Source organism: Triturus cristatus, chromosome 11, assembly GCF_964204655.1.
Source record: "Triturus cristatus chromosome 11, aTriCri1.1, whole genome shotgun sequence".
NCBI classification, from domain to species: Eukaryota; Metazoa; Chordata; class Amphibia; order Caudata; family Salamandridae; genus Triturus; species Triturus cristatus.
The window spans coordinates 1166460240-1166487482 of record NC_140594.1 but is presented as its reverse complement, the minus strand read 5'-3'; the positions used below and the strand labels follow the sequence as shown (position 1 = coordinate 1166487482).

The 27243-nt window shown below is 44.8% G+C and overlaps 1 protein-coding gene across 1 annotated transcript in view; it reads left to right on the top strand.

The window, feature by feature from the left end:
• The window catches only part of LOC146788647 (IgGFc-binding protein-like), a 279601-nt gene extending 252911 nt beyond the window's left edge, over positions 1-26690 (top strand). The window contains exons 65-75 of the mRNA XM_085635859.1: positions 1032-1176; positions 3032-3282; positions 4221-4350; positions 4617-4785; positions 9184-9360; positions 12210-12340; positions 12967-13166; positions 14486-14624; positions 21048-21182; positions 24222-24321; positions 25703-26690. Coding sequence (XP_085491985.1) covers positions 1032-1176; positions 3032-3282; positions 4221-4350; positions 4617-4785; positions 9184-9360; positions 12210-12340; positions 12967-13166; positions 14486-14624; positions 21048-21182; positions 24222-24321; positions 25703-25841 — 1716 coding nt within the window. The 3' untranslated portion in view covers positions 25842-26690. The remainder of the gene's footprint in view (positions 1-1031; positions 1177-3031; positions 3283-4220; positions 4351-4616; positions 4786-9183; positions 9361-12209; positions 12341-12966; positions 13167-14485; positions 14625-21047; positions 21183-24221; positions 24322-25702) is intronic.
• The last annotated feature ends 553 nt before the right edge of the window (positions 26691-27243 follow it).

Here is a 27243-nt window from a genome sequence, read left to right as displayed (position 1 = left end):
GGCTCCTCCATGTCTGTAACAGGGCCGATTGTAAAACCAAGATCACCTGGGCTTGATTGACCCTTTGTAAACTATTTTTGATTTTTTCCTGTCTGTAAAATGTCCTAAAAAGGGAATGTTAAATCGTCTTTAAGATTTCTAACATTTGTTCAGAAATATATGTTTTCTCATAGTTGTATCTGTGATTTGGTGTTTCAATACATGAAGCCAATGGGAACAGTGAGGGGGTAATACAAATACAGACCCTAAACATAGCACATGTCCCTCCATTTCACATCTCCTTCAATGCAAAGGAAGAGTGATAGTCTGGTGTAACCAGTAGGGTCCTTGGCAGTGTAGGAGACAGTGAGAAGTAGGGTGGTGGACTGATGTAACCAGTAGGGTCCTTGGCAGTGTAGGAGACAGTGAGAAGTAGGGTGGTGGACTGATGTAACCAGTACGGTCCTTGGCAGTGTAGGAGGCCGTGAGAAGTAGGGTGGTGGGCTGATGTAACCAGTACGGTCCTTGGCAGTGTAGGAGGCAGTGAGAAGTAGGGTTGTGGACTGATGTAACCAGTAGGGTCCTTGGCAGTGTAGGAGACAGTGAGAAGTAGGGCGTTGGACTGATGTAACCAGTAGTGTCCTTGGCATTGCAGGAGGCAGTAAGAAGTAGGGGGATAGACAGGTGTGGCCAGTAGAGTCTTTGGCAGTGCAGGAGACAGTAAGATGTAGGGTGGTAGACGGGTGTGACTACGCGGGTCCTTGGTATTGCGGGAGGCAGTAAGCAGTAGAGTGGTAGACAGGTGTGACCAGTAGGGTCCTTGGAAATTATTATTATTATTAGATTTGTAATGCGCATGGCTGCCACAGCAACGAGGCGTCCCAGGAATGCAGGAGGTAGTAAGAAGTAAGGTGGGAGGCAGGTGTGACCAATATGGTCCTTGGCATTGCAGGAGGCAGTGAGAAGGCCAGGACACTTGGACTAGCGGAGCTCATCTGGAACCAGGCCCTGTGTATCCATGTCTGTAACTTCTTCTGTCCATGTTTTTGCAGGTTGGAGAGAGCTGGATCACCCCCCATTGTACTGAGAAATGCCAATGTAGGAAGGGGGGCAAGATCAAGTGCAACCCCTACGAATGTGAGCCTGGCGAGGTCTGCATCCTCAAACCCAATGGGAATTACGGCTGCAAGCCCACAGGTATATGCCTACTACACATAAGCATGTAACTCTAATGATGTATGTTTAGCATATTTTAAATTGAATAGGCAGACAGCACTATCCCCTAAGAATGTCTAATTCATTCAGACTCAAACAAATGTAGTAGTATATAGTGCCACAGAACATATTCCGTTGGCAGTCTTTTGCGAGCTCCCTTCAGTGTAGAGACAAAATGACCGTGTAATGCCAAGGGTGCAGATCAGCTCTTCTTATGGCCAGGCACGATCTTACTCTACTGTTAAGGCCCAGATTGTATTGGTGTCCCTCCACCACTGTTTCTAGCCCCAGCCATCTGACACAAATGAATACCATTGTTTTCCATTAGACTCTGTTCTTCATATAGCGAATAGGTATTTATCGGACTGATTTACTGTTTACTTAAGGGTTCACCAAGAGAACTATGAATTCAACTTTTTTGCCACAGTGGATTGTAAATGTAAAAGTAAATAAAGGAATCAATTAAGTAATATTACTCTAAGATCTTCAAAGACAATAGTAGCTATTTACTGAAATGGTCTCATCAAATCATCTGTTGAGAAATGTTGCTGGAGCCAACATACAGTGCATTAGCACTAAACCATCTGCTCGGGTACCATGTCCTGATGAGCCCAGAAGAGCCATCTGTGCAGGTACCATGCCCTGATGAGCCCAGAAGAGCCATCTGTGAGAGTACCATGTCCTGATGAGCCCAGAAGAGCCATCTGTGCCGGTACCATGTCCTGATGAGCCCAGAAGAGCCATCAGCATGGATACCATGTCTTGATGAGCCCAGAAGTGCCATTTGTGTGGGTACCATGTCCTGGTGAGCCAAGAGGAGCCATCTGTGCGGGTACCATGTCCTGATGAGCCAAGAAGAGCCATCTGTGCGGGTACCATGTCCTGATGAGCCCAGAAGAGCCATCTGTGTGTGTACCATGTCCTGATGAGACCAGAAGAGCCAGCTGTGCGGGTACCATGTCCTGCTGAGCTCAGAAGAGCCGTCTGTGTAGGTACCATGTCCTGATGAGCCCAGAAGAGCCATCAGCATGGATACCATGTCCTGATGAGCCCAGAAGTACCATCTGTGCGGGTACCATGTCCTGTTAAGCCCAGAAGAGCCATCTGTGCGGGTACCATGTCCTGATGAGCCAAGAAGAGCCAGCTGTGCGGGTACCATGTCTTGATGAGCCCAGAAGAGCCATCTGTGCGGGTACCATGTCCTGATGAGACCAGAAGAGCCGTCTGTGTAGGTACCATGTCCTGATGAGCCCAGAAGAGCCATCAGCATGGATACCATGTCCTGATGAGCCCAGAAGTACCATCTGTGCGGTACCATGTCCTGTTAAGCCCAGAAGAGCCAGCTGTGCGGGTACCATGTCTTGATGAGCCCAGAAGAGCCATCTGTGCGGGTACCATGTCCTGATGAGACCAGAAGAGCCGTCTGTGTAGGTACCATGTCCTGATGAGCCCAGAAGAGCCATCAGCATGGATACCATGTCCTGATGAGTCCAGAAGTGCCATCTGTGCGGGCACCATGTCCTGATGAGCCTAGAAGAGCCATCTGTGCAGGTACCATGTCCTGATGAGCCCAGAAGAGCCATCTGTGCGGGTTACCATGTCCTGATGAGCCCAGAAGAGCCATCTGTGCGGGTACCATGTCCTGATGAGCCCAGAAGAGCCATCTATGCGGGTACCATGTCCTGATGAGCCCAGAAGAGCAATCTGTGTAGGTACCATGTCCTGATGAGCCCAGAAGAGCCATCAGCATGGATACCATGTCCTGATGAGCCCAGAAGAGCCATCTGTGTGGATACCATGTTCTGATGAGGCAGCTCACTGTCAACTTCTCTTTCAGGGTTTGCCAAGTGCTCCATTACTGGAGACCCCCATTACCTGACCTTCGACGGGTTGGTGCATCACTTCCAAGGGGTAGGCACTTACACTGTGGTCCAGAACCCTGCAGACCTTCCGGACCGACTTCAGTCCTTCAACATTGAGGGGAAAAACGAGAAGATGCTTCAAAACTACAAGATCAGTTACATCCAGGAGATCCGGACAGACGTGTATGGTCATTCAGTGCTCTTCAGGCAGAAGAAGAAGCTTCTGGTAAGAGAATGAAGCCGCTGCATTCAAACGCTCCATATTTGTGTCAGTCTATCTCCAAAGGGTCTGTCTGTTGGTGTGGTTCTCAGAATACTTGCCCCTTTACCTTTCTATATTTCCCACATTTTCTCTCCCAAACCTTCCAGTTCTCCTTCTAACTCTACCATCCACCTACCTGTGGCTTCCTTCTGATCTTCCTCCTTCTCTCCGTCACTTCCTCTCACCTGCAGCGTCGTTTGTTTCTCCCAGTCTTTTGTGTTGTTATTGTTTTTAGGTTTTCAGAGACATGATTGAATTGTTAATGGTTTTTCAAATGATAAGAAAGAGCACAAAACATTTGAAGGAAATAATGCAAATTCTGGGGGATTTTAAAACTTTTAGCAGGCACATTCCACCTTTTGTATGACTCAGCTTTACGCCTCCTAAGAGCAGAAGTGAATCCATGCCCAGGGTGGTAAAGTAGAGAACACCCTCAAAATTGCTGTGTGGTTTGTAAAGGGGGTGACATCAAAATATTTTATAAAAAATGGAGCAAAAAAATATATGGACAAGTTTCAAAGTGCAAATCCACACATGCAGCATATTCAGGTGTTCTTAAATGAACGTATGATACATAAATATGTAAATAGATATGCATTGATTGGCTTGCAATTTGTATACAGTTCTGAGCTCTGGGAGTCTGTGATTTATGGACACCCTCCTCATCATCTATACACATAACATGCTATTGTTCTCTGCTCACCACACAGCCATCAACATCTACTTAAAGTGCACCATCTACTTAAAGTGCACCACTGTCAAAATCCAATCTTCATCACTCACATGCACTCTTGCACACTCATACATTTCACTCACCTGTGCACTCATCACTTATACCATTTGAGAGCTCTCACTCATCCAGAATGGGCAATTAATAAAATAGTGTCATTTTTCCACCCTAGTTGGATGGAGTAAAAGTGGTGCCTCCAGCTCAACCTCACGAAGGGCTAAAAATCTACCGAAGCTCGACGCGAATCTACCTGGAGACAGATTTCGGTTTATCAGTCAGTTTCGATGGCATTGAAAATGCAGGTGAGAACAGACACAGCGTGAAGCCCTGAATTTAGCAGCATGGCAGAAAATGTGTTTTTTTTCTTTCCAATTGCAAGGTTCTGGTAAGAATAAATTAATCATGCAGTAGAGAGGTGAATTACATGCCCATATGCAGCTTGCAGAGTTGTGATCATTGCGTGGTGGTCCAGTTCACATCCCACTGGTGACATTCTTGATGTCTTAGCTGTCCGAAGTCATGCTGTGCCAGGATCCTCTGTTGAAGCATCTCATTGTCGTCACATTAGATATCACCCTGCCGAACACATACAAAAGTAAAGTGGAAGGGCTCTGCGGCAACTTCGATGGGAAGCATAAGAATGACTTCACACGGCGCGATGGCAAACTAGTGAAGGATGTCAATGACTTTGGAGAAAGCTGGAAGGTGCCAGCCGGGAAAGCTACCCAGAGATTCAGGTATGTGTGGAGCTTCTGTGCGGTGAGTGGGCTTGGAGTTGGCACGTAGGTGCATTAACATGACAGTTGACCCAGAGTGACACACTTTTTAAGAATAAGTAAGGGGGAAAGCCCTTATCACCCTGCATCTCAAGGGCTAACCAAAACACATTAATAACACAAACTGAGATGCGGGAATAAATTGTTGCTCTTATTTCATCAAAATGGTTACTTCAGTTAATCATCAGTTGAAATCTAAATTTCATACATTGTTTATTTAAACACATCCAGTAGTAGCATTCTCCAACGTTTTCGTACTAGGAATGCAATACTTTATGGTGTCATTTATAAAACATTCAAATCAAACATTTATACAAATTCAACACAAGATATCACAAAAAAGAGGCATACAAAATTTGACATAAAAACTCTTCTTCTTCAAAAAGATCTAGAAAAAAGGATGTGCTTGAAAATGTATGCACAATCACAGTGACCGATAGTCTCTTTTGACTGTACACATATGCAAAGTAAAAATTCCTTTCTTCGGTATTTGATGATATGTACAGGGTACTTAATACATGGATGTTCTACTGCAAGAGACCTCTTTATAAGGGTGTCGATGCGTTTCGGCCTTCAACTTTTTAGGCCTCGTTAGGACAAATGAAAGAAGAAGCACGTTGGAGAAAAAGAGAAAACCGTGCAGCCTGACCAGCCAGTGGCCGCTATTCCAAAGCCTCGGAGGATCAATATAAGTATCCCTTATTTCTAGTTAGGATTCCTAGTCATAGTAGGGACTGGACACGCAGATCATAATACACTGCCCGGCGGGCTCCGGCTTAGTGCCTCGCCGTTGAGGAGGGAAACGTAATCCCTTCTGAAGCCGGGAGCAGAGGAACGGCTTGGGAGTCCGTCACCCGTGAGAGGCGTTGTTACTTCACCTCTGCAGCTTGATTCGGGTATGCACAGTAAACGTGCATAGTAAGTGACACACTTTTGGCACAAATTGGGCCAAGCCAAGCTCTTTTCAAGATTGAAAACAACTGCTATTTCTTTTCATCCCTACTTTAATTGGTGCTTCTGCTTTCAGCTGTGCATCCCTGACCTCTTAGCTGTGTGATAAATGGCAATACCACACTATGTGGAGACGGAACGGATTTATTGTAAGCCATTAGATATTGAACTGACAGAACGATATGGGTCGATCTTGCGTTAAAAGTCATAGTGATATCATAAACTTCTTTCTTTACGTATGTCTTTGATAGAATTAAGTAAGGGATACATAAAGATAATCTTGACAGGCTTTGCCCTGCATCTTTCATGTCCATCCACAGCTTCTTTCATGTCTCTACGAGGGTGGCTCCGCTATCCTGGGTGGTACGGTCTGTGGTTCACGTGTCACCCGTATTCATCGAACATTTAGCCTAGTGTATCCCTCTTAGCATCAGTTCTCTTTAGTCCTCAGTCTGCTTTATGGATGTTATTTAGGAGAAGCCAAGGGGTAACCTTACTGATGTTCCCCATAAGCGTTGAGTTTTAACTTTTGTTCTGCCATAGTAACTTGTCCAGAATATCAAATACTAGAACATTGCGAGAGTCAGTATACATAGGCTACTCTGTTTAACTCCACATCATAAGTAACTAATAAATCAAAAATTGCATATTACGGTGTGTGTGTGTGTGTGTGTGTTTGCATATACACACACACCACACGGCTACCCAGAGTGTAATATGCAATTTATTACCACTCTTGTACAAAAGATAACCAAAAAACAAGATGCAATGGGTTAAATTTGTGACGTATGGAAGGATACCACATTACTAGTCTGGGAGTCGTTTCCCTGTGTCATAGTAATTGTTGCATGCAAATGCTGATGCACAGAAACATTTTTCCCATGCCAGATAAGCTGAACTGTTGTAATAATCTTGAATTTGAACTTTGCATTGTAGTAATGAATATGTGAATGTTTGTGTATTGGTATAGTTTCTCTAAAAAACATTTATTTTCCCTGCAAAGAAAAAAATATGGGAAAATGACTTGTTATTTAGAACCACAGTTAAACCTGCATGTACATTATATATAGTGGCATACACGGCACATATAGTGGCAGTTTCCAATGTGTAGTTTAGCCACGCTTTCCGGTGAAAGTACATTTTTTTCATTCCCACTTACCTCTGGACCCATTGAAGGCTCTGTACAAACGTGGCACTCGTTTAATGCTGCCAACTGAGGTCCAACATTCCAAATTTCATGCAGTTTGGTGAATGGAATAAAAGTGATCAGAGGGTAAAAAAAATGTTTTCCCTTAGCCCCTAATAGAAATTTTGCACGTATCTACAAGCAAAACCACTGAACAGATTTACACATACTTGGCTTGAAAATAGAACTTTACGATCCTGCACTTTGGTATAAATACATTCAGTAGTTTTTGAGATGTAAGCATTTGAAAAAGTGGTGACACTTCAATTTTAAATAGATTCTTTGTTATAAAGGCATTGGTTGCTTTGCTTATAACTGTAGTACTGTTTGTCAAATATGCATTATATTTGGTTGACACCAGGGGCCTAACTACAAAGCAAACTTGAGAGCCAATCTGTATCTATATGCATAAATTTACTCATACTTTTGAGTAACTTTACTATTTTGGAATATTCACCATTTACAAGTGTGCATTTACTCAAAAGTATAAACTTATGTGTCGCCACACCCTGAATTTATGGGGTGGAGCCTATCTTACAAGTGTAAATGTACTACTTGTAACTTTTTACATGCAGGTGGAGAAAGTATTGGGAAAAGTTTGAAAGTATTATATGTTTTTTGTTTTTTTTAAACAGAAAAAAGTACAGTATCTCAGTACTGAGTACTGGTAGCCCTGGATCATCATGCCCAAACTCTGCTGTACTTTATGACACATCACTGAATCAATGCCAAAGAGTGCCCAAAGGCCGTGTTTTCAATATGTACCAGTGATGGCAGCGGATGCCAACCATTATATCCTGTGTCTTGTAGAGCCACCTCTTTAGTGTACCAGGGTGTCCTAGTTGTAATGTCCATCCCTTACTGCAGCATATGAATCATTAGCAAGCAGTTATCCTGTGACCTCCTGATTGACATATCCAATTCCCTGCAGTGTAGCAGAACTTTGCAGGTGATTATGACCAATGTCCTGCTGTGCTGGAGCAACCAAGGCGGTACTAGCGTACTGGGGCCAGCGGTAGGAGCCATCAGTGTAATTCTGTGGTGCTCCCCCATAGACCACTGTATCCCTCTCCTGTTGTGCTGCAGAGATGCCATTGTGATATTTGTGTATCTCTCATATATAAAGGTTGTGTTGAAGATTTGCACAGCTTCTTACAACAATCAAACCTGAATTTTGTTTTACTGTATTGGTGGGTGTTTCTCTTTACATATGTACTATCCCCGGCTAATTACTTTCACTTACATGTATATGTGCTGCCATCATTAATTATCATGAAGAAAACCAATAAAACAATGGCTAGAGGGCTGCAATTAAAACCTCAACTAATTAATATGTGCTGCATTTCAGTATTTTTTTTCACTGTGTCACTACAGAGAAGGGCCAACCACGTGCAAATCAGCTGTGATCCTGCTTCAATGTGATCAGCAGAGATTGCGCTGCTTGGCCACACCCACTCTGAATGGGAGCACATGCTGCCCCAGGCCAGTTTTTCATTTTTGGGTCTCATCAGTGACTCGCAGCTTGGGTCTCTTGGCAGAGTGAGATACAGGTCCCTTGTCGGGGAATGTCAGCTCCACTAAATGCATCTGTCTAGGAGAAATAATAAATTCATTGGTGGGACACAAGTTATTCTAAGGTAATTCTTTGGAGCCACATGCCAATCCATTTTGTTTGTGCCTCTACACCACTGCAGTCAGGGACCATTCATATGAAGCTGTCCGTAGTTCTGCTTCCAGGTTTAGCCTTGATGGGCCTTAGCCTTGATGGGCCTCATCAGTGGGGCACACAGTTCCACAACCCATCTCTGGACATACCGTCAGGCCTCATCAGTGAGGTGCACACTTACATGACCCATCTTTAGATATACATTGGGGCTCATCAGTGAGGTGCACACTTGCACAGCCCATCTCTCGACATACCGTTGGGCCTCATCAGTGAGGTGACACACTTACATGACCCATCTCTGGACATGCATTGCGGCTCATCTGTGATGTGCACACTTGCACAACCCATCTCTGGACACATGTTGGGCCTCATCAGTGGAGCGCACAGTTACAAGACCCATTTCTAGTCATACCTGTTGCACTTATTGCATCTCAATGAGCACATAAAAAAAGTCATGGGTGCATGCAGCTAGTTTTTGACTGCTCCACACCTGTTAATTTAATTGAATCAAATAATCTTGGCAGGTGGTCAGAAGTCATGTTCTCTTTCATTGCAGGCGAGAAGTTATTCCAAATGACACTGATGTGGGCGAGTTGGACACCGGATTCTTCACTAACTGCTCGGAATCTGAACTCTTGCGTGTGAACAGCACTGCCTATTGTGGACGCCTCATCGATACCAGTGGCCCCTTCAAAGCCTGTCATCAGCACATTGACCCAGACCTGTATCATAAGTAAGTTCTAAGTGCTGTGCATCAAAGCTCTCTCCGCATTGGGTTCATGCACCCCAGACTATTGCCCTTCTGATTGCTTAACCTAACAATGTTAGTATTCATTGATATGAGAAAAGCACTGAGATGATCAGACTATTGGAGAGACAGCTGTTGGAAGCAACAAGTAAGAGACCAGGAGGGGGAAGGCAGAGACAGAGGGAGAAAATGGAAAAGCTATGTTCTCCCAATGAGGTGCTAAAAGGAAAAAATTGAGTTCCCTCACATGAGCAGTGGAAAGATATGACGCATCCAACAGGAAAAAAAGTAAAGCAGAAATGCGACACAGATTGGACAAACCTAAAAATAAGGATGCAAGCCAGTCAAGAATGAGCATGGAACTAAGATAGACAAGAAAGACATCCAAGCATGAGGCTGGTGCTGAATCAACACCCAGTACAGGTCTCACACAATAGGTCTTCAACAAGAGGCTTCTAAAACTGTCCGTAGGGAAGAGCTAAGTTGGCGTCCTCTAACTTTAAGGCTGCCTATGAACCCCACCATTTCAACACGCAGCAGAGGGATGGGTATCCTTCTGTTTTCAAACTTAGTCAGAAGGATCCCCAATTATTGGTCTCCGTCACATCCTTTTTTACTTGAAATGTCTTCTTCAAACTAGTTGTTTCACGTTTCATGGGTGGTAAATAGAGTCCTGAGGGGTCCTTCTTTCTGACAGGAATTTTCTTCTTTGGGGTCAGGGAGATATCGTATAGTCAGGTGGCAGCTGCCTTTATATTATTATGTCCAGATTCCTCCTTCGATGAATTCTGCGAAGATGTTGAAGTAAAAAAACTGCCATAACCATTTTTTTAGAGTATGTCTGGATCCCTAGCCAGAGTGAGGGTCATTGCAGAAACTTGGCCATGGAGGGAAACTGCTAGTAACTAAACCTTGCTCCCCCCCTTGTGGTATATTTGAAGGTCCCCCTGACTTTTCCTGCTATTTTACCACCTTGTCTCATGGTCAGGGAAACTCAGCCAACATCAAGAGTGACATGTGGCCCATGGTCTATCTACGTAGGGATCCTTTGAGGCTTGGCAGATGCCACCATCATTAAAGAACATGGTTCATGTCAAGAATGCTGAATCTTCAAAACTTTCAAGACTAGGTTCAAATTCTGTACCATGCCTTGGGTCATATCCGTAATGTTGTAATGGTAACTACAGGAATAAAAAGAAAAAAACACCATGGTCTTGATGTAGATGTGCAGGTTACTTTAACGAGTCCTCTACATTAGACAAGCAACACTGTGGCTTTACCATAATGCTCAATCTGCAGCCAAAACATATCCCTTGGGAAGACAATGATATTTTGCAATGAATCGGCAAAGTAATATTAGCTGTCATGCAGGGTGTATTTTGCTTTTTAGTAACTATGGAGCCCATTAGGATGGCGGGCAGAACGCCACTGCCGGCGTGTCTGTGGCGATCCGCCCGCCATCCTTACCTGAGTTACCCTCTGCATATTAGTATGGTGGGGGGCACCGCTGCAGACGGAAAGAACGTCCGCCGCTTTTCGGCTGGTGGGCAATCCGCACGATTGCCGGCCGAGCGGAAAAAGCCCACAATATGGTGGCAGTGCCTTGCAGGCACCGCCATCCATATCATGATACATGCGGTGGGCATGCCTTTCCATGGCGGAGACTCCGCCATGGAAAGGCATGCAGTGAATCACTTTTGGGGCCCGTTGTGGGCCCCAGGGGGGGGGGGGGAGTGAGCGGATGCACTTTGGGGGTGCCTATGGTACCCCCTTCATTGCCACGCATAAGGTGGCAGGCACCACACGGTGCCAGTCACGTTGGGCATGGCAATGCACAACATGCCACTTCAACATTGCGGCGGGTGCTGCTTACAGCACCGCCCGCCGCAATGTTGAAGATGCTGGATGCGACTGCCAGGCTGGCGGTCGCATCCTAATTGGCCTCGCGCGACCACCGCACCTCTGGCGGTCGATCCCGTTTTCCGTTACAGTGGAGGGTGGACAAAGTCCACCCGCCATCGTACTGGGGCCCTAAGTGTCTGATATGCTATTAGCAAACATGGTATTCTGTCTGCCAAATTCTGAGTCCTCCTGCTCTATTTTGAGTTGAGTGGACCATCAGATTTCCAATGGTGGTTCCCCAACTGGCTCGCCCAATGAAAATTTACTCTGATGGCACCACGGAGAATGGGGCATTAGAGTAAGAATGTGTCCATCCTATTAGGAACAGATGGTTTGATCTAAGTGGTGATCTCGTAATTTGGTGGGGTGAAAATCCAGCCTGGTGGCAGAAGAGATGATCTCCACTAGACTGACAGATGGCTGAGTACCACTGAAATTATTTAGATGACTTTATCTGGGCGTCATATGTTTACAAAGTCACTAATTTGTCAGAAACCTCCCAGAACAAACACAGTTCTAGGTGGTGAAACGGTTATACCCCAGTAACTGCCAGGTGCAATAAAGTCCATACACCCCTCCATATCAGCAGGTCAAACCTGCCACAGTTTAACTGCAGGGACATGTGAGTGTTAGTGTGGTAGGAACCAAAGTCCGCGTTATTCCTAATTACTGACAAAAAATACGAGTAGTTGGTATTTACCCTCCACAATTAATTGTGAACCCCTCTGAGGCATTTGGGATGTTTATAAACAAAACTGAGGCTGTGTCATCCTATGGCCAAACATTCTTCCCCTTCTCCTCTTCCATGACTACCGACCCACTCACAGTCACAGCACCTCTCTCGCCACTCGATTAGGAGAGGGTGGAGACGAAGTGACATCCCCAGGGCCTTTTGAGTCCTGTAAAAGAAACGTGTCCTTCTGTTTCTACAGGAACTGCCTGTTTGACATGTGCGTTGCTTTTGAGAACGGAGACCTCTTTTGTGAAAGTTTGCAGCAATATGCACTGGCGTGCCAGGAGGCGAATGTCGGGCTGGGCAACTGGAGGCAAGACGCGCATTGCGGTACGTACACTATGAGTTGTTGGACACCAAAGTCATTGTATTTTGAAAGTCTCATTCTAGAGTGTGAAATTAATGTGTCTTCTTGCACCTCTTAAATGAATAATATTTGTTTTACAGGGAACAGTTAATTAAAGCTCGTAGATATCAGCAGGACATGTGGGCACCCGCTCTTAGTAGCGAAGTGTGCCTGATATATAACTGACTGCACCCCAACCCTTTCAGTCTTTCACAAACCCTTGCCAGCGATGTCACATATGACTGACCTCACCAGCACTCTTCTTGTTTCTGAAGCAACCGACTATTTCACCGACAGCAAATTGACTCGCATTAGTCGTCGTGTCAGGCCTTTGAGAGTTAACAGGTCTCTCACCTGACATTACTGACTTCTCTTCTGAGGTTAGGATCTGTCACCTGAAATACAACTGGCTTACCTCTTGCTGTCTTGACTTTTCATAGAGAGATGTGTCTGAAAAAGTGTCTCAGGGCTGGTGCAGGGCAGCATGTGTCTGCTGAGAGAGGGTGTTTCTTCAGAAAGGAACCCTACAGGACACAGATGCCTGCTGAAACCTCATAGTGCACTGGAGTCCCAGCCAGCCTTACAAATAATGTCTGTTTCCTTTTTCCAGAGATGGCTTGTCCTCCCCAGAGTGTATACAGCAGTTGCATGGCCGCCTGCCCTGCCACGTGCAGTGACATGGCCGCTCCCTCGGAGTGCGACTCGCCATGCCTGGAGGGCTGCCAATGTCTGCCTGGATACGTTCTCAGCGATGAAGATTGCGTGCCCTACAAAGAGTGCGGCTGTACATACCTGAACAAGTACTACAAGGTAACCGAACTCAGCCTCTGAATCCGGCCTTCCACCAGGAGTTTGAGCAGCTCAATGTCTTCCTCTTTCCTAGACTTTCGGGTTGAAACATTACTCATAGTGTCACTTGGTGCTTTGCTGATATAATGATAACTCGACAGCTCAATTCACTTACAGCTTCAGCTGAGAATTTAGGGGAATTGATCTGTTCATTTGTGTGTTTAAGCATAGCAGTTCTGTGGCAGTGGTGGCATGTTGACTATAGAAAGAAGTTGTTTATGGGTGTACACCATGTTTTACTTGCGTTTAATATGAACCCTCAAAATATAACCTTTCTAATCATTTCCTTGATTTTCCAATACTAGTGGGGTTTCAGATGTCTTTTAGTAACTACAGACACTGGCAAAAATAAAACCAATTAGGATTAAAATTGGGTGCATTTGGTTTGACAACTTTGGGATTTCAATTACAAAGTAAAAGAAGTGAAGAGATTTTGAGGTGGTTGTGTCCTGAGGTTTGGCGTTTCACTTGAATTTCAGGAGACTGTTTTGAAGATATTAATTTTGAGGTTTCTTGTAGTCATCCATGTTTAACCAGAAAACTAGAGAAGTTTGGAAACTTACAGCATTAATTAAATATTGGCTGGCCGGTTACTCCATTATATCCGGTGGGATTTACATTTCGGCAGGCGGGATATCCGTCAACGTTGTGATGGAGGAACGCGTCCACCGAGATCTAAACCATGCCCTTATTGTTAGGGAGCAGGTGTGTAGATGTGTGCTTCTGTCGCCTGGTTGTATGGGTTTTTATTTTTCTTTTAATGGGTGTTGCCGTAAAGCAACTCGAGCTGTAGTACTGTAGGAAGCTGTAGAAGAGATCAAGCAAGATTCTAAATGAGAGAATGAGTCTGGCCTAGTTCGATCTTTAGTCGCCCTGTGGGAAGCTGCAGTGAGACTGAGTACAGACAATCACCATGCAGCTCCTCCTCTGAGACTGTTCTAAATATGAAGACAGGCAGTCTCTAGAACTTACAATGGATCATTGTGGGTAGAGCATTTATTGTCCGCTGTACTGTTTACAGTATAGAAATGGCAACATATGAGACGAGTCCAATGGGCCCGACTATGTCTGAGGTCCCTGGTCGTTCAATGACCAAAGCCAGTGATGTTTACTCCATGTTTTCTGACACCCTACCTTTATTGTTGTTAGTCAGCTTGGCAATGTACCTTTCATAAATGCTTGACAGCTGCCTCAGAACTTGTATTTTACATTTAACTTTGATAACATGCTTATCCATGAAATGTGTCATATATTTGTCCTTCAATTGTGTTCTTCTCAAGGCTGGTGAGACCTTTGTGACGGACGACTGCTCGCAGACCTGCACGTGCACGGAAAGCTCCTCCGTGGCCTGCTCCAGGATTGCTTGCCGACAAGGGCAGATCTGCGCCATTTCAAACTTTACTCGCGGGTGCTTTGTCTGTAAGTATGACTGTCCGCCGTCAGTCGCTGAAGCAGGATTTTCATTTCAATCTCTCAATTAGATTCATAAGTGCAAGAAAATTACAGACTAATGCACGCCTATTGGCTGTCAGCGCAAACAGCTGATCTTTGTTGAAATCTGGTAAGGGATTTTATTGGACATCATCATCTTCTGTGCATGGCTGCTGGCTACGGCAGATTTGTTCATCTTCTTCCTTCCCATCCCCATGAGAGGTAGGACACTTGCTTACCTCCTCCCTCATGGCCAGATGGAAAGCCTTCTACGGGCTTTGCAGAACGACTTACTCTGGCCATGGACTGTTGCTCGCCTTGGGGGTCCCTGTCTCCCCGTTACTAGCTTCACTAGCTTCCAGTTCAGATATAAAGTGACTGAAAGGACCCCTGTTCCTGTCCTAGGGTGCTTTATTCTAGGCATACCTCCTCACCTCTCTCTACATTAAGAGAATGCTGTGTTCCACCTACAGAGTTCATCTATTTGTAAATTTCACCACTCCCAGGAGGAAGGCTGTTTTCATTCCTGGTTTCCAAGCTCTGAAATCACCTTCTGACTTTCTTATGAGCACAGTCCATTCCCTTCTCTTAGAAAGCTTCCGAAAACTGGACTCCTGCCTTCAAACACTAGAGCAGTCCCTCTGGCATCTGTGATTCCTTCTTCTAGTGCCAAGACACTCGAGACCCTTAGCAGTGTGCTTTATGTAAGTCCCAAACAATGATGAAACAACATCATCAATTCCCAACAAAAGGATCACAAGATTCAGGGATTACTTGCATCATACATCTTCTTTTCACCCATTGATTGAGGAGTTAGTTGCACTACTTCTGTGTCGACATAGAGTAATTCAACTAAAATATTGACAGTAAGACCTGGATGTCAGCATTGGATTCACAATTCTCAGTAGTCAGCGTTGGCACCAGCATGCAGGTGATGTCACATTTCTTGGCCTTTAATCCACAATATTGTGATGGGTCAATAGATTTATGTTTCAGTGCTGCCACTACCGAGAGGTGTAGGAATGAGGCTAGCAGAGCTCACTCAACATCAATGCGGGCACTGGATGTGCATCTGTCCCTGGGTCTATCGGCTCTCGACTTTGGAGCTCGGGATCCAGGTTCGAGTCTCGGTGGCAGCTCCGCATCCTGTGATTCTAGGCAAATCACTTAATCTGCTCGTCCCTACAAATGATGAATGTGTTTTATAACTGGAGCTCATATACAGCACTCCAATAACTTCAGGTCGAGTTCGCGTTATATATAAAAGTGCAAAAAACAGCTGATGTATGTGTGTAAATAAATATATATATATATATATATATATTATCTACTGGCGGTCGCCAGTAGATAGTTATAGTTAGGACCGTGTTTCCATAGGAAATCTCAAAATTCTATTTTGAATAACTTTGGCGCCGGTTGACGAATCCTCGCGAAATTTTCAAAACGAATGGGGCGCTCCGTTCAGCTCCTACCCTGAAAGTCTCGGGGTGATTCGTCAAGCGGGGGCCGAGAAAAAAGGGGGGTCCCAAAACGCGTTTTCCCCATGCATTTTTCCATAGGACCTTTAGACACAGCTACAGCCCGAACGGCTGAACAGAATTACTTGAAATTTGGCAGAGAGGTAGCCATAAGGTCAAGGAAGTGCCTTTTGCAGGTCTGGTGTAAATCTGTTCCGTATTTCCTGAGAAAATAGCATTTAAAAGCATATCAATATCTATACGCGCGCAGGGTGCGCGCACCGTGCGCGCACCGTGCGTGCACCCTAACGTGCGCGAGCGTAATTCTGATTGGTGGTTACATGTTAGTCAACGTTCGAATCGGTCGAAATCAGGAAGTGTCGGCCGCCATTTTGTTTGTTTTCAGTGCAAGAGTGAAAAAGGAAGGTGGCGAACGTGAAAAGGGGGCAGGGTAGAGAGTTCCTGACCCCCTAGCCTTTGTCAGGGGGTCCCTGAAGGACCCTGAAGGCAGAAACATTTTTTTTTTTTTTTTTTTAAATCGCAGGGGTACAAATTCACTGAAAAAATCATAGGTTTCACACACGTTATAGTTAGGAATTAGCATTTAAAAAACCTTGCAAATTCACTTAAAAAACCATAGGTTTCACACATGTTATAGTTAGGTGGATATTTCACTCGTAAAAAACCAATGAAATTCCCCCGTTATAGTTAGTTCAGATAACTATAACTCGCGCGACCGCCACTCTATCACAAGGATGATGTCATCAGTGATGTCATGAGTGATGCCAGTGACCATGTCATGAGTGATGTAATATGTGACGTCATGAGCAGTGGATTGCGGGCGCGCGAGTTATAGTTATCTGAACTAACTATAACGGGGGAATTTCATTGTTTTTTTACGAGTGAAATATCCACCTAACTATAACATGTGTGAAACCTATGGTTTTTTAAGTGATATATATATATATATAACAGCGGTGTGTATCCCGTAATAGCCCGACCACATCCACCAAGCGGGGCTGGTGCAATCCAATGGGTACGGGTCCCGTGAACAATATAAAGGTGGCACCTGAAGAATCCAAAAGGCGCAAAGAAAGATGCACTCAATGTGTCACTTTCAAAATGATTTATTCCAGGCAACACGTATCAACCTAAAGAGGTCTTCGTCATATATATATATATCTGCAATGAGGTCAAAAGAAGCAGCGGGCTCGACAGCTGGTGCCAGCGTGGGGTCCGACCGTTGCCCTAATCTCTAAAATAATACAAAACTACGCTGCACTCGACTAACTTCAGTTTACAAAGTATTTATTGCCCAAGACAATCACACTGACGTGTTTTGACTCAACTTGTCTTTGTAGATATAGGTAGGTCAAAGAAAATTTAACACCGGTGGGTCAATCATGCACACCCTGAAAGGCAATCAGTTTGTAAAGGATTGCAAACATGGTCTAGAAGAATCACTGATAATGGCAGTAAGGCGCAACAAGTTGGTAAGGTTGAGACGGAGGCAGTAAGGTACAGACAGAGAGGTTAAGGCACAGATAGAGGCAGTAAAGTACAAAGAGAAGATTTAAGGAAGGCACAGATGGTCGGTAAGGAACAGATAGAGGTAGTACAACACAAAGAGATGAAATAAGGCACAAATAGCAGTAAGGCACAGATAGAGGAAGTAGGCAAAAAGAGGGGCATTAAGGCACCAAGAATCTGTAAGGCACAAATAGAGACAGTAATGCATAAGAAGAGCAGTAAGGCACAAAGAGTTGGTAAAGCACAGATAGCGGCAGTAAGGCACAAAAAGGGGCATAAGGGCACAAAGAGTCGGTAAGGCACAGATAGAGACAGTAATGCATAAGGAGAGCATTAAGCGTTACAACAAACAAATGATGGACGGAATGCTGACAATGCAGACATTCTCCCCCAGTCAAGAGATCTGGGTTAAATCCATCGTTTTTTTGCCCACTACACCACCCCAGTTTAGACATGGCCATATGCAAATCAGTCTTGACCCTGTGCCTCATGGGAACAGTCCAGCCCGAACTACCAAGCCATGTCTTCCCTGGACCGGAATCAAGCATCCTAGGACCGGTTTCTGGCTATCAGCCGTCATCAGCCAGGATAGCTTGACTCCAGTGGCGTAGTGAGCACGGGTCCCACGTCTGGGAATACCCATCCCACTTAGGGCAAAAAGCGTTACAACAAACAAATGATGGACGGAATGCTGACAATGCAGACATTCTCCCCCAGTCAAGAGATCTGGGTTAAATCCATCGTTTTTTTGCCCACTACACCACCCCAGTTTAGACATGGCCATATGCAAATCAGTCTTGACCCTGTGCCTCATGGGAACAGTCCAGCCCGAACTGCCAAGCCATGTCTTCCCTGGACCGGAATCAAGCATCCTAGGACCGGTTTCTGGCTATCAGCCGTCATCAGCCAGGATAGCTTGACTCCAGTGGCGTAGTGAGCACGGGTCCCACGTCTGGGAATACCCATCCCACTTAGGGCAAAAAGCGTTACAACAAACAAATGATGGACGGAATGCTGACAATGCAGACATTCTCCCCCAGTCAAGAGATCTGGGTTAAATCCATCGTTTTTTTGCCCACTACACCACCCCAGTTTAGACATGGCCATATGCAAATCAGTCTTGACCCTGTGCCTCATGGGAACAGTCCAGCCCGAACTGCCAAGCCATGTCTTCCCTGGACCGGAATCAAGCATCCTAGGACCGGTTTCTGGCTATCAGCCGTCATCAGCCAGGATAGCTTGACTCCAGTGGCGTAGTGAGCACGGGTCCCACGTCTGGGACTACCCATCCCACTTAGGGCAAAAAGCGTTACAACAAACAAATGATGGACGGAATGCTGACAATGCAGACATTCTCCCCCAGTCAAGAGATCTGGGTTAAATCCATCGTTTTTTTGCCCACTACACCACCCCAGTTTAGACATGGCCATATGCAAATCAGTCTTGACCCTGTGCCTCATGGGAACAGTCCAGCCCGAACTGCCAAGCCATGTCTTCCCTGGACCGGAATCAAGCATCCTAGGACCGGTTTCTGGCTATCAGCCGTCATCAGCCAGGATAGCTTGACTCCAGTGGCGTAGTGAGCACGGGTCCCACGTCTGGGAATACCCATCCCACTTAGGGCAAAAAGCGTTACAACAAACAAATGATGGACGGAATGCTGACAATGCAGACATTCTCCCCCAGTCAAGAGATCTGGGTTAAATCCATCGTTTTTTTGCCCACTACACCACCCCAGTTTAGACATGGCCATATGCAAATCAGTCTTGACCCTGTGCCTCATGGGAACAGTCCAGCCCGAAGGAGAGCATTAAGGCACAAAGAGTTGGTAAAGCACAACAAGAATTTAATATTGAATTGTGCATGACGATGAATGCACTTCATGAATAAAGACTACTCATAAGAGAATTAACTTTTGGCTACAAGTTTGAATCACGCAACAAAAACATTAGGATTAATACCTTACGGTATCGAGACTAGGGCTCCCACCAGCATGAAGAGATTTCTCTTCTTGCATGTACATTAATATGCTTTTGAGCTCCTATGGACACGGCGCAGGTGGGTGAAGCACTTTGTGGATTATATCGCATAAATTTAAAAATTAAACATTACGTGTGCACGTTGGCAATAAATATTCACAAAGCACAGATAGAGACAGTACGGCAAAAGGAGGGCATTAAGGTTCAAAGAGTTGGTAAAGCACAGATAGAAGAAGTAATAAATCTACCTACCTACATTATACTATTTTACATAACATACCATTCGTGCCATACCTACCTATTATAACCAGCATGTATATGTGCTTATCATACTTACAATACCTTCCCTCACTAACTTACCTGCCATACCTAAGACTTCATATCTAACCTACCGAACCGAACCTAACCTACTGTACCTAACCTACCATAAGTAAACTTGCCTCCACCTCTGTAGTGTGTGCATCCTACACCTCAAACACAAGGAGATGATGGACGAAGTGCTGAAACTTTTCAAACACTCACCCCCAGTCACAGATCTGGGTTGAATCCATCATCATTCTTTAGCTCACTTCCCCACCCCAGCTCAGACACAGCTATATGCAAATTAGTCTTGACCCTGTGCCTCATGGGAATAGTCCAGCCCGAACTCCCAAGCTATTTCTTCCCTGGACCGGAAACAAGTATCCTGGGACCGGTTTCGGGGAAACATAAAAAGGTGTGTGTCACTGCATTACTCATACTCATACTCATACTCACTTCACCACCCCAGTTCAGACACAGCTATATGCAAATCAGTCTTGACCCCATGCCCCATGGGAACAGTCCTACCCGAACTGCCAAGCCATATCTTCTCTGGCCCAGAAACAAGCCTCCTGGGACCGGTTTTGGGGCAACACCCCTCATCAGCCAGGCTAGCTTGAATCCAGTGGCAAAGTGAGCAAGGGACCCACGTCCGGGCATACTCTGCCATCTTAGGGCGGCCAAAGCAAACACAAGGAGATGATGGACGGAGTGCTAAAACGTTTAAAACACTCACCCCCGGTCACAGATCTGGGTTGAATCCATCATCATTCTTTAGCTCACTTCCCCACCCCAGCTCAGACACAGCTATATGCAAATTAGTCTTGACCCTGTGCCTCATGGGAATAGTCCAGCCCGAACTCCCAAGCTATTTCTTCCCTGGACCGGAAACAAGTATCCTGGGACCGGTTTCGGGGAAACATAAAAAGGTGTGTGTCACTGCATTACTCATAGAGAGAGCTCTTTTTGTGCTTACCACATGCATGTTCATGTGTGTGCATGCATGTGTGTGACTGTATATGTACATATATTTGCAGCATCAAAATAAGGGGACCATAATACATTAATGATTCATACAAGTATTAAGATGAAGTTTGAAATTGTGTTGACCTAACAATACATATCTTTCTTCCAATATCCTGCAGCGGATCCCTGCCTGGAGAATCCGTGCCAGAATGGAGGAGAGTGTGTTAAAGAACAAGTAGAAGCAGACAATGCAACCACCATATACTGCAGGTGTCGCAACCAGTATGAGGGCTTTTACTGCGAAAAAGAAAAGGGTAAAGGAAACATCATTATTTTCTCTTTCGCACTCCAGTACGGCATTGAATGGACATGTACCAAGCAGGCCCTTTTGCTTTGTTATGTCGCTTCTTGTCATGTGAGGTTATGCAGTTTTTGTATATTATGCACGAAAAGTACCCCTGTGTTACACAAAGATGTAAATGTTTTGCTATAGTGAAGTTGGTCACAAGGGTGATTGTGTGGAGTTAGGATGTCAAAAATGACATCATAAACAAGAATTTGCAAGACAATCAGTCTCGCCTTTGGAACCTTATATGTATTTACCTGTGCTGCACAGTATTGTGGGTACAGCAACTTTTACTGTTCTGTACGAAGCAGGGAAAGGGTGCCTTACCATTAGGTATTCCTTCGGACCTCTATTGGCCCCCCTTTTTACAGGCGTAATTATAAAATAAGTTAATGCAGCGATCTCGGAGTTGGAGCGGGCAAGCAGTGTCGTGAGGGGTGCGGGGGGACGGCAAAGAGAGATGAAATGATGGCACTGCAGTTCAAATGAAGCGTAAATTATACAAACGAAAAAACAAGCAAAATGAGCAGTGGCCTCAGAGGGGTGGCGGAGGCCTGCGAGCAGTGTTGTGGGAGGGGTGAGGGTGAGGCACGTGGAGATTAAATGATGGCAAGGTGCCTGCAAACAGTGTTGTGGGAGGGGAAGGCACGGGGAGATTAAGGGACGTCAAGGTGCCTGCAAACAGTGTTGTGGGAGGGGAAGGCACGGGGAGATTAAGGGACGTCAAGGTGCCTGCAAGCAGTGTTGTGGGAGGAGGAGGCACAGGGAGATTAAGGGACGTCAAGGTGCATGCACGCATTGTTGTGGGAGGGGGAGACACGGGGAGATTAAGGGACGTCAAGGTGCCTGCATGCATTGTTGTGGGAGGGGGAGGCACTGGGAGATTAAGGGACATCAAGGTGCCTGCAAGCAGTGTTGTGGGAGGGGGAGGCACTGGGAGATTAAGGGACATCAAGGGGCCTGCAAGCATTGTTGTGGGAGGGGGAGGCACGGGGAGATTAAGGGACATCAAGGTGCCTGCATGCATTGTTGTGGGGGGGAGGCACTGGGAGCTTAAGGGATGTCAAGGTGCCTGGAAGCAGTGTTGTGGGAAGGGGAGGCACTGGGAGATTAAGGGACGTCAAGGTGCCTGCAAGCAGTGTTGTTGGAGGGGGAGGTCCTGGGAGATTATGGGACATCAAACTGCCTGCATGCATTGTTGTGGGGGGGAGGCACTGGGAGCTTAAGGGATGTCAAGGTGCCTGGAAGCAGTGTTGTGGGAAGGGGAGGCACTGGGAGATTAAGGGACGTCAAGGTGCCTGCAAGCAGTGTTGTGGGAGGGGGAGGCACAGGGGGATTAATGGACGTCAAGGTGCCGCACGCATTGTTGTGGGAGGGGGAGGCACTGGGAGATTAAGGGACGTCAAGGGTCCTGCAAGCATTGTTGTGGGAGGGGGAGGCACTGGGAGATTAAGGGACGTCAAGGGGCCTGCAAGCAGTGTTGTGGGAGGGTTGAGCAGGAGGTATGGGAAGATTAAGGGATGGCAAGTGGCCTGCATGCAGTGTTGTGGGAGGGGTGACTAATGGAATTTTCTAATTTTAAAGTCATGTATGTTTATTTTGGTTGCACATTGCAGTTCTAATGGTAGTCTATGAGAGCCTAAATTGACTCTCAGATTGAGATCCTAAAAGGGATTTATGTGTGCAAAGAGCACCATTAAGAATGGTTAAATACAGACTAAGGAATGCTAGGATATTTCTTCTCAAAAATAGATTTACCCTTAAAACTCTGCTTGCCCGGTGGAGTTGTACAGGTGAGCATCTTTGATCAAAGAGGTGGGTTGTGCACAAGCCAGTTCAGGAGCTCCTGTCGAAGGTGGTAAACATGCACTTATGCATTGGTATTAATGTAGCACAGACTAGCTAGGACACATCGGAGCACTGTAAATTACATCAGAGATGATCGACAAGATCCTGTACATTAAATCTGCAAAAATAGAAATACATGTCACACTTATAGGCACAGGGAGAGCAGGTGATTTGCCCAGAAACACACAATGGTGATCTGAGTGCAGAGGCTGGGATTTGAAACTAACGCTCCACATTCCAAAGACGCAGGCACGAGCCACTAAACCTGATCTCCTCCCGAGCTTTGAAATTTGTGGGCATTCAAAAACCTAGGGCAGGCAAATTTGCAGGAAAGGTCCAATTTTGCACCCTGGAGCTGGTGTACAATTACTCCATTTAAGGTTAAAAATGAATATGTTTTCAGGATAGGAAAAGGCAGGAAACAAAAAATAAAAAGTTAAGCAAAGCAAATTCACTTATATTGTGAAGTTTACGCATGTATGCATGGAGACTTACTACATGCCATTATGTCTAACTATTTCCATGTGTGACCACTCCTTCAAGTACCTCTTTCTCTCCCTTCCACATACGGTAACATAGCGGCGAGCTCCAAGACAATATTAGCTATGTGAGGGCTGGCTTCACGGGTAACTCAGTGGAACAGCAGGGCTTGTTGACCAGCACGGTCTGCGTAAGGGTTGTACCAAGGAGCACACTGCACTGCCTTTTGTTCTACAACAGGTGACATACACAGGACAGCCTTCTTCACACTCTGATTATAAATTCATACTTTAGAGGCTGCCCTAGATGCCTTCGGTCCTCATGGGTCGTCCCATTGTAGTTTTATCAAACATCAATACTTTGATATCTGTACGCAGAGAATATGAAGAATTCTGATATAGGAGCGTCACATTCACCACCTTCAACAAAGCTTAAAATATTGTTTTAAGAATAATTGCCTTGGGTTGCTTTGTGTATAGCAGCATTTAAAAGACCAGAAGAATGAATAGTAAATTGAATAATATGTCTGTGCTTTAAGATGGGAAGTGGTGTGAGTGTGAGGTTGTAAGAAAGACAGATCTCAGATGTATACATATACAATGCTTACAAAGGGTGGAGAATTTGTGTTATCCATCTGTGGTGTGATATGGACCAATTTTTTTAATTCTTTATTCTACAGAAGTCTCCGTTGTCATCATTATTGTGGGTGTAATAGCCGGAGTCCTGGTTATCATCGGCCTAATTGTTGGAATAGTTTTATGCATAAGATCAGGAGTCAGGTAAGAGACATTTTTGTCTTGAAAGTTACATATTTAGGACTCAGCGGATCTAAACAGGTTGATTGTAGTTATCCCTTTGCTTCTCGAAGTGCAGCAGTGTGGCACAAAGCTGACTCAGGGCAATTTTAGGACCCCTCGTTTCAAACTGGCCAGAATGGGCGGCTGTTCCTTTTCCTGTATTGCCCCCAAACTATGGAACTCTCTCCCGTCCACATTGAAATTGGAACCATCTCTCATCAAATTCCGCAAGGACTTAAAAACCTGGCTTTTTTCCGCACAACTTCATTGATGTTCTTCATGAATCTATTGGCGCCGGGAGACCCCTTGCGGGTAGCTGCGCGCCCTATAAATTCAACACCAAATACCAAATACCAAATACCATGCCCAAGTTATGAGTATAAGGTAACTTCTCTCACAAGCAATATTATGAAATATATGCAGCATATACACAGATGGTCATTAAGAACACTGTTTGATGGCAGGAGGAGACTTGAACCCTTGACCAGGGATACACGAATATCAATTGTCATGAGCTCACCGCACACCTCAAGGACCCCACCACGCAATCCTTCAATCTCTCAATCACCCTTTCAGTAACGAAGGAGAAAGGAATTGTGCTTACTAGGGGCTTACCTTCATTCACTCAAAAACATTTATGTTACAACAACAACTGTTGGTTATTTATTTTCTTTAAGACAATATGATATTGATGAGGTCTGTCATCTCCTAGAGATTGCAAGAAGAGTAGAAACAAGGCTTGGAGTCTCAACAGATTCAGAGATTAGTTCTGCTTCTTTTTATTGGAGGATGGAAGATGCATTGATCATCTCCATCTTCAAGTAACCCACCCTGTAGCAAATATAAATGAAGATGTTAACATCAGTCATGTTCTTTTAAGTCATATGATCCAATTTTTTGGGAAAAATATCAAAATTCCCCATGAAACATTTGTTCTTCAGAAAAGGTTAAATAACTGGTATTTCCCCTCCTCTCGACCTATTGGGACCCCAGTAATGGTGATTAAACCGCTCCGGTGACGTAGAGCTACAAAGGTGTGGCACTGAATCTGATAGTTCATTGACTCACTGAAAACCACATTTGAATTTGTGATTCTTGTGGCTGAGAGTTTTGTTTTAGAATTTACTAGGATGAACTGCCTTGTGACCGCATGTTTAAGGTTTTCTGATCCCTTATCCCTTCTCTAAATCAGACTTTATATTTTTGTAATACAAGTAGGAGATACAGGGAAGACTTTGAAACTTTTAAAGGGCAAGATCCTTGTGTGCTTCGGAGCAACCAGTCTTGGGTGTCTAATATATGGTACTTATTGAACTTCGAATACCTGAGTTCTATCTCATTTCTGTTTTCTCCATCTGCACAGGCGTAAGATGATGTTTCACCAGGAACTGATCAACAGCGGACAGGACAATACCAGCGTTGGAACCAGATCTGACTCCAGTCTGAGTGTGTACCCACAAGAGTCTGCCAACAGAGACAACTACGGCTTCTCGTACGATTAGTGTCATGCCAGACACAGCCACATCCATTTCGCAAACATCCTCCTGCAATTACATGTCTTCTATTGAGTGTAAAAAATACACTTTCATGACATCATTGTGCACTTCGTCTTTGATCAGGTCAAAAAATTAATAATCACAAATCTCCGGCATCTTGTTTGATTGCTGTTCTAATGTAATGTTCTTCGTTATCACACACAAATTGTACTGTGTTTCCTTAAAAAAATGTAATGTCCACATGCAGTAGCTGAGAAACGGTTTGATAATGTCACTAGACAAGGAGACCAAGAGTAGACTTGAGTTTGGCTGGCGGGGTATTCTTGGGCATTTTCAGCCTCCCTTCCAAACCGCAATCCAAGACCTCAATCTGTTGTTGTCATAGTAACCACCATCCTCCGTTTACTCTTCTGCCAGATGGCATGCTGGTACCTCGTATTCTCCTTGTTGTACGCAAAGAATAGAGACAAGGCTTGCGTTCTTCTGGTGGTGAAGGGCGAGCGGCTCATCGTGTTCCCGATCGAAAAAACCCAAGTTCAAGGCAGCACTTCATAAAGTGGAGAGCATGTTCTTGATGTCAACATGCTGCTCCCATACATTGATACACCAACACATTTGCGCCATCTTGGACTGAGCAATCAGGCAGCAGGAAGTCCTGGAAGACCACCCCATACCCTGACAACAGAAGCTCATTTTGTACCTGTTCTTCATATTGCAAGGGGTTACCCACAGGATGGGAAGATTTCATATTTATTTAACTTTTCAGAGGATAATTTATGAGCCTTTTTGTTGACATGCACTACCTCTTTCTAGCACTTTTTAATTGTAAATAAATAAACTCAAGATTAATACTAAGAGAATTTGTTTTTTTAATGTTTATATTGAAGAAAAATCACAGCAATTCACTAGTTGTGGTTAGCTCCACTAACCATAACTCGCTCCATAGCCATGCAAAGCATAACTTGCACACAAAATGCATTGCTCATGAACATACTCTTGAGGTTACAGATGCAATTACAAATGACTAAACCGTGTGAAATGTGACATTAGTTATTACATTAGAAATATTACTATCAGCAAGATGGCTGAATATAGTATTGTCAGCTCCTTGAGTATATGTTGTATTTAATTATGTTGTTCTTTTAGGTTTTGTTACGTACTAGCAAACATTTTGTGTGGTCATAGGCAGTACATGGCATATTTGCTAATCTTTCACGCAACGCAGGTCATCAAGTAAAGTTACTGCGCTGCATTGCATGAAAGGGAGACAACATACATGCTCCGTATTTACAAAGATATGTAGATTTCTGCTCTCTTTTTGTGCTGTGCACTCTGTGGAGCCTAGTGCTACCGCAGGCTCCCTTGTACCATAGTGCAAATGTGCCTGCATTAAGGGCAGGATTGTTTT